General features: G+C 38.0%; 1 protein-coding gene across 1 annotated transcript; it reads left to right on the top strand.

Moving 5' to 3' along the window:
* The first annotated feature begins 385 nt into the window (after nt 1–385).
* Nucleotides 386–11131, top strand: LOC110448262 (kynurenine formamidase-like). Its single transcript, XM_021494428.1, has 2 exons — nt 386–828; nt 10150–11131. The coding sequence occupies exons 1-2, from the start codon at nt 662–664 to the stop codon at nt 10841–10843; spliced, it is 861 nt and encodes a 286-aa protein (XP_021350103.1). The 5' UTR covers nt 386–661; the 3' UTR covers nt 10844–11131.

Genomic DNA, 11131 nt, shown 5'->3' on the forward strand with positions numbered 1-11131 from the left:
AGTAAAACAAATGCCCCGGTGTGTGTTTCATGGTAAGTGCTGTAGTATTCAAGCATGGTGACACTAATACAGAAAGATGCTGTTTGTAGCAGGTTTCTTCCGCAAAAGAGAACCGAACATATTTCCATCTCAATCGTGCATACACACTTGTGGAGAAATTTGCCAGTTGGCATACGATTTGTACCTACTGCCTCATAAGGCAACTATTGCGGATTCTTTAGAAAATGCCTTGATTGTATGAAGTGTATACTTAAACGTATACGTAGCGTCTTAGAAAGTCTTAATTTATCTAAATATAGCACCAGTAAATATTTGACGCTTCATATGTAAATAGATTGCTAAAAATAACTTGCAGCGTACAGCGTGAATCACATTACTTTAACAAAAACAAAACCAGTTCGACAACAATGAATCTGAAACTCAGATACTGTTTCTATAGAAATGCAAGACGCGTGATCTCAGACAGTTGATGGATGAAACTAAAGCGATATTGTTTGGAGAGAAAAAACTTCGTATACGATTATTATCCAATGGTAAAGCAGATATCGAGTTTGCAGTTACCGAGACTGGTAAAAAAGTCACGCGCGTAAACAGGGTCGACGCAACCTTCTTGTCGGTACAACCGTGTCAAACACTTTTTAACAAAATTTAAAAAACCAGGATGCAGAGTTTTACGTCAGTTGCCGTATTATGTCTTTTTCTTCGTGGTTCTGTCAGCCTGAAAATGGTGGATTTGACCCATGAACTCGACAGCAGGGCTATAACATGGCCGTCCAATCCCAGATTTAACATGTCGTTCTTGTTTAAAGGTGTCTATTCCAATATATGGTAAGTTACTCATTAGTTCTAGAACTAATCTGTCGAATATTGATATTTTTTTGGCAAATGTTTTCAATAATACAGTTCTGTTTTAGGTAATCTTAGAGTCGAAATTAATAGAAACTCTCTTAGAATTAGCTTTATTCCGAAATGTTATTTTACATCTGACTTATTTTTTTATTGTTAAATAAGCATTGAAGTCGATAGAGTAGGTATTCTGTTACGGCACGATTTATCACCCAGACACGATTTATCACCCGGCTGAGACATCGTGCTGAAAGTGTTGCTGTCGTACCACAATTTCTCACCCTTGCACGATTTCTCTCCCGAGTGAGAAATCGTGCAAAACATATGGACATAGGTGACACGTTTTCTCACCCGGCACGATTTCTCACCCCAACTCTCTATCACAATTGGAGATGGATTTTTAACGTGGGGTCTTAAAACTTGCCTTAGTATACATGTAATATATGAGTTGACATGATTTCAAATGAGTAATAGATCAATGTACAAAATGCCTTATATGTATTGATTGATTTGTCTATTAATCTATTTATTCATATATCATTATATAATGTATTGCTTTTTAACAAAAGTTTATCTAAACCCCTAAAACATATAAAATTACATTTTATGACTACTTGTTTCTATGTTATGACTATTGAACTAAATTTTCAAGGTTTTGTCCATATAAATATATGCACTTCTGGTCTTTATAACATATGCAAGGGTTTTTGTTATATTATAATGTTGTTTGAAACGTTTAACATGTAAGACCACATGCAGTTACCTTCAGAGTTAGTCAAGTGTTCCGCAACCGTTCAAGGTATATGCTGGTCAAATATGAAAACTACTTGGCACAGGTGTTACATAAAAATAGTTGATAGACTACTGACGTAAGATACCATAGCATAGCATTACAGACACTGCGAGGCAGGTGAGAAAAATATTTGATATACAATAACACAAAGTAACTTGAAACTAAATAAAAAGACCGCAACAGGATCCGAGAAGGGACGTATAAACAAACCAGTGTTTAGAAATAATTGACACTGTGATAGGTGTTGCGGAAAGCTAAACGCGTTTTACATAATATTATGTAATTGATATCTGTCGTAATGTCTGTCACCTTGTTGAAGGTCACCAGCTTTCTAAACTCCAGTGAATATGTTTTAAAAGAAATTATATACTGGAATGCTTTAGCTGCAAATCAAATGCAAACAAAATCCGATACTCTTTGTTATGATAAAGTGAACCTTATTTTTAATCACACCATATGTATTTTGTTCACATAGATTCAGTGAGGCGACAAACCGGTAGACATTTACGGTGGCCCGTTAGAGCTATAACATAAAAATGATTTATTAATGACCGTCACTCATTTATCTGGAAACGAGGCCGCCAATTGCTTATTACACCGAAGTTTATAAATCTATCATTTATTCATTCACTTTTGAAATACACAACAGAAGTCTTAAACAAAATTCACACACTCAATTAGACGATGAAAAAAATATATACTGTTGCCCGATGCATACAATGCACCTGCGCGCGCCTTCTTAAACAAATTCAAACGCAATCCGGTTCACCGACATCATTACTATCGAACGAGAATCTACATGTTATCAAGCCAACAACAGCTGCTCAATGTAAGTCATTTATTCTTCTGAATTTAGTGTTCTTAAACTGTCGCTCGGTGCCCGAATGCCACGTAGTATAAGGAAAATCTCCGCGTAGAAAAACAGAACCGTAGAAAAGCAGAGAGGCAGCGGCGAAGGACCAAATTTACCGTTCAACAACAGATTTATAGGGAACAATGTCGACTAGTTGGTTTACTTCTCATTCAGTCGAAGAATGTTTATTATTTCGAAAGACTTGAAGAATGTGGTAGGGATCATAGGCAGCTTTTTAGACTCACCAAAAACCAAAGGGTCTGAAAGGTGAAATTATCCTACCAAGCTGTTATTCTGAAAAAGATTACTTTCTGAATAAAATCACCTCGATCAGGAAACATTTATCGGAAGTGAACTCTACTTCTGACAATGATATCTCTGTCATGACTGCTGACATTAAATTTGATGGGGAACCATTGACAAAGCTCTCACCAAGAACCCTAGACGAGTTGCGCAATACCATCATGACCTCGCACTGCCTACAGACCTATTCAATCAATGTCTTGAATCACTGTTTCCTTTGATTACCTCAATCATAAACAAATCATTGGCTGAGTCAAAGGTTCCATTGTGTTTCAAGAAGGCACATGATAGACCATTGTTAAAGAAGCCTGGAATGGACGAGGAGGGGTTGAAGAACTAACGCCCAGTATCAAATCTGCCTTTTCTGTCTAAAATCTTCGAGAAGGTTGTGCCCCGGCATTTAGAGGTTCTCTATGCAAACAGTCTCAATGACAACCTGCAATTGGCCTACCGCATGGGGCTCTAGTGAGACGAACCTCCTACGTGTACATAATGACAAATCTTCTGCATTGGATAACAAGTGCAGAGGGGAGCTTATCATGCTGAATTTGTCAGCTGTATTTGACGTCATCGACCTGGCATATTTTATAAACGTCTGGAGTACTCTTATGGAGTGACTGATACCGCACTATGCTGGAAACAGTCTTACCTGAGTTAACGACACCAGTGTGTTTCCATCGGATCTAACACCTCACATGAAAGTACTAGATTTCGGGTAACCACGAAAATATTGCCTGTACTCCAATCCAATCGGAGAGATTTGTCGTCGCCAAAGCCTTCGCTATCATTGCTATGCCGATGACACACACATTTACATGGTCATCAAACCACAGGACTCTGGGATACAATTACAGAAAATCTGAAATCTTGTTTGACAGATATCAGTACCTGGATGAACGCCAACATGCTAAAGCTTAATCAGGAAAAGACGGAACTAATCGTCTTTTCCCCAAAGTGTCAGCAAACAGTGGCTCTCCAGCTCAAGGTCGGTGCCAGAACTATTGAGACTGTCCTAGCTGATAAAAACATAGAGGTGTACTTTGATAGTTTACTGAACATGGAGAAACAAGTGAACGCTATTGCCACATCCTGTTAATACTAGATCAGGAACATATCCGGCAGTTTAGAACTGCAGATGCATGCAATATGTTGGTGTATTCACCTGTTACTGTTACCTCTTGGTTGGATTATGGTAACGCCCTGCTCTGTGGTATATCTGACAAACTAACTAGTCACCTTAGAGGGTACAGAACCCTGCAGTACGGCTGGTTACTCGTATGCGAAGGGGAGAGCACATCACACTTGTGCTATATTCATTGCACTGGTTACCTGTACGATACCGGTCGCAGTACAAAATGTTGGTGTACACATCCAAAGCACTGACTGGAACAGCTCCCCATACCTACAGGAACTTGTTACCCTGTATTAGCCGTGACGATCACTGCGGTCGGAGTCAGAATCATTGTTGTGTGTCCCAAAATCTCGTACTGTGACCTATGGAAACCGGTGCTTTGGGGGGATTTCGGCCACGTTGTGGAATAGCTTATCATCTGCTATTAGAAAGTCAAATACCCTGACCAAACTCAAAAAAGACATCAAAAATCACCTCTTTATGTCTGCATTTTAGGCTCTTTACAAAGACGTCATGTAAATACCACCCTTTATTTATTCATTTACGTGCTCATTGCGATGATTATCTGCATGCTTAATGAATAAAAGTGATTGAAAGCCTTTATTTTTTTGTTTCACAATTATAACTAATTATGTATAATACTACTATCCATATGGTGTAAAGCGCTTTAGAGTAATTTTATAAATTATATAGGGCGCAATATGAATGTTTTATATTATTTATTATTTTTATTAGAGAATTAACACAAATGCTACCACTTCTTTTGATGGCAGTACCTGTATTAATATATTTATCTATTATTCATTTACTTTTCATTCCACTAAATATCCTTATCACAGAGACGTTTTCAAAAGACAATTTGCGCGAGATATACCGTATATAAAATAATATGCAATTCATATCTAACAAAGGACACCTTTCTTTGGCCAAAGGAACCAAGGACACGAAATTACACAACATGAACTTACTAAAGCAGATGTGAAATCATTGCTCTGGCAGGATACATGCATTCCCTTATTTTTATAAAGCATAACAATATGTACTCGTAACAGGAACCGTTATCACTATAAGGTGCCGATACTAACCCAGCAGTCGCAAGCGTTGCATCAGAAAATGATCGAAATGCCATAATACTAGGGTTGTCAAACCGGTCTTATTTTTGTAACCGGTTACTCGAACAATCTACCGATCGAGTGACCGGTCAATCGGTCATTTTGGTAGTTAAATAAAATACTGCAACAAATACATTACATTTTTGGACAATGTTCTATTCAAACGTATTTACACCACAAACATACATGTATATATTATTAAACATGATAGTTTACTTGTGTATTTCAAGATAAACACAGGAAAAAGTTGTATGTAATCTCAGTAAGTATATTTGATGGACAACGAATGTCGGAATGCAGTAAGACGGATTCAATTACAGTTATCTGTACTCGAAATCATATCTTCAGAAAAACATTTACTTGACAAACGTTTTAAGACATGCTTGCTCATTCAAGTGTGTACTCTTCAGATTATCTGTTCATCTCGTATGAAAAGGCGCGTTCTATCTCAGATATTTCACAACGTTGTATTCTGGCTTTCTTTTAAAATTTGTTCTGATTTTTTATGGTGTTGGCGACATCTCTTTGTCAGTATGTAATGAAGAGAAAAAAGTTAACAATAACATGTAATCCCTGAACACTATTTTTATTACAAAACTATCCAATTTTGGTTGCATCTTTACAAATGCAGATAGTTTGTAGGTCTAAGCGAGGGAAACATGGGGCTCCCAAAAGGAGCTAACCGTTGACAGCCCTACATAGTTGATACATCTATATACCAAATCTTTAGCATTGGTCAATATCTAAATGTCTACCAATCAGGACCCGACCAAACACGGACATTTTGTCAAATAAAAAAAATTCAACGCAGATCGCAGTAGTGTTCGTAGTGACACTGCACAATTTTACATAGGGATATTAGAAAATGCATAAATTTCGATTAGTCTGCAGCATCCATTTTGCGGAAGATGTTGGCCTTTTTCCCAATCTCAAAGAACAAGATTAAAATCTTCAATTAAACAACTTTAAGTGTGGTCCATTAATCAGAACAGAAATTGTTACATGTATAGCCTGAAATGATAGGCCATGATTTAAATCTGTTCGGAAACTTAACATCGAATATCAATAAAGACTACGTTTATTATATGTAACTGCAGTACACCACTATTACTATGATACTTGTATCCCTCTGTACAACCACGCATGCTTATACCAAAGACGTATATACTACTGGCTTTATATGTCTCTGTTTATACATTAAATCTGTAACCATTGTAAGTCAAAGGAGTTGAGACAAACTATAACAAGAGGCCCAGAGCCCTTATCGCTCACCTGGATAATAAAGCAACAATGGGAAATTATTCTTATTACAAACAATCCCTCCAATGGTACAGAAGAAGAAGTGTTTTAAAGATTTAAACCTCAAATTGCCCTTTTGAGCACCGCAACTCTGCATCCAAAGGGGCCAACCCATAACTTATACAAAATGATGATCCCTTTGCCCAAGGCCAAATTCGGATAATATCCCTCAAATGGTACATAAGGAGAAGTTTTTTTTTTTAAAATATTTAAACCTCAGTTTCCCTTTTGAGCCCCGTCCCTTCGCACCCAAAGGGGCCACACACACCGTTTATACAAGATCAAGTCCTTTTTTGCACAAGGATGCCCAAGACTAAATTAGGATAAAAAAAACTGTATCCCTACGGTAGATGCAGTGTTTTAAAGGTTTTACTTCTATTGTCCCTATTGGGGCCCGCCCCTCTCCATCCAGGGAGTCCAAACCCACCATTTTAACAAGATCGAGTCCTCTTGGATCAAGGATGCTATAAACTAAATTCGGACGAAATCCCTATATCCATATAGTAGTAGAAGAATTTTAAAGGTTTACCTCTATTTCCCCTATGGGGCCCCACCCCTCTGTCCCCAGGAGGGCACTAACAACGTTTATACAAAATTGAGTCCGCTTGGCCCAAGGATGATCCAGACTACATAAGGATCAAATCACTTTATCCCTACGATAAACGAAGGATTTCAAAGGTTTACCTCTATTGCCCCTATTGGGCCCGCTTCTCTGCCCCCAGGGCGGCCATTCTCACCGTTTATACAAATTTAAGACCCCTTGGTCAAAGGATGATTCAGGCCGAATTTAGTCCAAATCTACTGAGTCGTTCAGGATTTGTAGCAACGGGCAATATCTCTACTCATAACACGATTTCTCACCCGGGTGAGAAATCGTACAGAGGTGAGAAATCGTATTGCGAACTCAGCAATTTTAGCACGATTTCTCACCCGGGTGAGAAATCGTGTCGAGTTAAGAAATCGTGCCTTAACAATCGGCTATCATATCTCGATTGCCTTAACTCTCACGTTTTAACGTTTTAGGGTTAGGGTTTTAAACGGAGCACCTCCATTACTTTTGAAAACTCGGAACTCATGGCTATCTGTTTGGCGTAGTCTGTTTGTTTTCAAATACCGATATACGCTGAATGCGACATTTCTAGTAAATGCAGGTTCATATTCGTAACCTTTCTGTTTTCATACATTCATGAAAAAGAAACAGAGTAACTAATTTAAATGTACGGGGTTATTGTTTCAATCGGTTGTTTTTCTCTGAGAACATTTTGTTAGAAATCTTATACTTTCCTTACGACACCGTCCGTTTCATCTTGGTATTTTTGTTTACTTGATGATATAAAGCCATCGATATCAAAATCGTCAAGTGAATTATTGTCAGATATTTCCCTAAAACTGCATCCTCGATATCCAGGGGTTACGCTCACTTTCGCCCTCTAAACTCCTGGAATATGTCATAGCAAAAATAAAGGCACGCGGCTAGCTATTTGATTGGTGTCAGGTAAAAAAACAACGACCAATCACTAGACTGATACTTGTCCTTTGAAGATTACAAAAGAGCGACGCCCGACTTCAAAGCCTGTCATCTTTTACCGTTACACGACCGCGAGATTCTTTTGATGTACATCAAAGGACCAAACTAGTCTTTTTATCTCATCCACATGGTGCTGCACAGTGGCCTTCAATTTTGCTATGACATATTCCAGGGGTGTAGAGAACGAAAGTGAGCGTACCCCTGGATATAGAGGATGCTAAAACTGCGATGAGGACTTAAAACGGTTGGGGATATGTATTTAACAGTTACTGTCACAGATTGACTAGCCATTTCTGGTTCACAACCTGCAAAAGATGGCGTCATAACGGGACATAAGCAGGACATTAAACATAAAATTATGGGGACGTTACTTTATTGTTTATCGAAAAAATCACAGAGCGGTGTGACTAGGATCTTTGAGGCTCACACTCTGATCGTTTACCTTGATAATCTGTCCCCGATTATAAAGCTAGATGGGTGTCTGCATTATTTGATCGTGTAATAGTACGCCAGATGTTAACAGGATACACTGTTCACATCAAGGTGAACCTTAAGTAAAAGGCAAATTTAACGTGTAAATAAATTGATAATGAAGTTTAAGGAATTCCTTCCCCTTATTGTTCAACAATAATTATACTTTACTTGCTGGTATGATTGAACCGTCAGTGAACTCAGTGCTACAATGTGAATTTTAAATTCAGTTTCTTTTTACAATGATTTTTTTCTAGAGCAGGCTTGACTGTAGTATTTAAAATCCCTTCTCAATACCTTTTCAAAGACTGTTATGCATTAATTTCAAAATAAGTTGTTTGGGACATAAAGTTAGATGACGCACATTGGTTGTATCATAATCACATGGTGCTCGGTGATTTGTCTTATTGACTCGACTAAGACACATTAGGTTAATGTTCGATTCATGACCTCATTTCAACGTCGCAATGCTTTCTGAATAATGACGTATTTTCTCCGTACTATTGATATGGGGTCCATCTTGTCTGATGACATTATTTAGCATCTAAAATAACAATTAAGGACTTCGTCTCGGTCAATATCACTTTTTCAGGGTTATATAACCACATAGTCACCTCAACGAAATTACATAATTGATTAGTAGTACTTTGACGTGCGTGTAACAGTAAATATTAAAATTTAAAATGTAATTGAAAAATTGTCAAAATTGCACAAATAAGGGTAGCGGCATGTTAGATTGAATTTTCGCTGGGAAAAAAAGGAAAATTAGCAAATCATGAGGAAATATCTTTTATAGAAAGCAATATAGAATAAACGTTGAGACAAAAGGAATACCAAAGTGAGAATGAAACCATAAATCAAATTCGTAAGTATGATAAACTACAATATTTTCATTTGCATGGCATTGTCACTATGTAGCCTCTTTGAAAGCTGTGTCGTTGATTGGACTTTGATTACCATGCATCACGAGACACAATTCTTAGCGTATTAATACAACACCGACCGGAACTACAATGACCAATGTAAATAAACACGACGGCTGTTGAAATATCGCTAGGCATTGTGAGACTTGACAATGTAATTGTAAATGTATGTGCAAAAGAAAAAGAAAATATAAAAACAAAATCTTTTATTACAACAAAAACGAGACTAAGGTCTGCAATATCGTACAAAATGCACATCGGTTGAAATCACCATTGCCGGAAATGGAAACAATTTTAACACACATGCAATTTATCAAAAATATCGTCTGTTACACTGCACTGATCAACAGGGGTTCGTTACAAATGTCTGAAATACACATAGTATATAGACCTACTGACAGATGTGTTACAGACCTAGTGATATAAATCACAGCACACATTAACATTTCAGACATTTGTAACGAACCCCTGTACTCCGTCGCAAGATCACTAAATTCAAACGCTATCAGTTTCCCGCGTCTCACAGCCACGGTTTCCGCAGTTTCTGACGACATGTCAAAGGACGAGGCCGTTAAAGAATCTACCGATTGTAGTCAGATTCCCATACAATCAGCAAATAAATTCACGTCTGGATTCTTCACACATTCGAACTTTTCTCTTTGCTCATTTAACTTCGAATAACTCCCTCGTGGAGGGCAAGGTCGGATTTACGGTGTTCACTGTATTTATCCGTGCGCGAAATTTGTTTCGGGAAAAATCGAAACAATTTCAAATCTAACTTTCAGCTCAGAGTTCTATTGATAAAGTTAAATCGCACTATAGACATATCATACGCAATTGTATTGATACTGAATTGTCGAATAAAATTGAAGTGACAAAATTGTTTCAGGTTTGAGCACAACCGAATGGATCTTGCCGAACACACAGGAACTCATGCAGACGCCCCTATTCACATAGCATATGATACAGGACCATGGAAAAATCACCAGATTCCCATAGAAAGACTGGTAGGTCCCGGTGTCATAATCGACGTGAAAGCCAAGGCCGAGGCGAACAGTGACTATAGAGTCACTAAAGACGACATCATGGCCTGGGAAACACGTAACGGCAGAATCCCGTACGGAGCTGTTGTCCTGATGAACTCAGGATGGCAGAAGTACTATCCAGATTATAATGCTGTTTTCAAAACTAACAACATCAGTGATGCAACCAGCTACCACTTCCCCGGCTGGCACGAGGACGCAATTGATTGGCTTATATCAAGTCGTGTGGTGTATTGCGTCGGAGTTGACACGCCCTCCACCGACTACGGCCAAACAGATGCATTCACTGTTCATCTTCTCCTCAGCAAGGAAAATATCATTGGTATAGAGAGTGCAGCGTACCTTGACCGACTGCCAGAGAGTGGATCAACTATATTTGTAGCCCTGATGAAAATCAAAGACGGGAGTGGAGGCCCTATCAGAATGTTTGCAACTTTGCCAGAGGACGATGAAAACGAGGCAAATATGGCGGGCATTCATCTGTTGTCATTGGTTCTCCAGCTTGTTGCGTTTTTGCTACTAGAGGAATTTCGTTTCTGAGTACTACATCGGGACAACATGAAAGGAAAAACGATTTTCTTTTGCTATTTTATCAACAAACTCCTTCATTGTTTTCCCTATTTGTGAAAATCTACCAGCCACGCTTTAATTTAAGGATAATACTAAATTATGCTGAATACTTGGTATCTTTGCCAAAGTTTTCTTTATTGACCAAAAAAATGATTTTAGGTTCATCTATGTATGGAATCATTTATATAGAGGTTACACAACGAGTGGTTGTTGAATATGGTATTTATGTCACTCGAGTTAGTTAATTTTCAAAAGTTA

This window comes from Mizuhopecten yessoensis, unplaced genomic scaffold (assembly GCF_002113885.1).
Source record: "Mizuhopecten yessoensis strain PY_sf001 unplaced genomic scaffold, ASM211388v2 scaffold3961, whole genome shotgun sequence".
Lineage (NCBI taxonomy): Eukaryota > Metazoa > Mollusca > Bivalvia > Pectinida > Pectinidae > Mizuhopecten > Mizuhopecten yessoensis.

Coding starts and splice junctions, on each gene's coding strand:
- LOC110448262 (XM_021494428.1), top strand. CDS start 662: ATGCAGAGTTTTACGTCAGTTGCCGTATTATGTCTTTTTCTTCGTGGT. Junction 829..10,149: donor GGTGTCTATTCCAATATATG/GTAAGTTACTCA, acceptor AAATTGTTTCAG/GTTTGAGCACAACCGAATGG.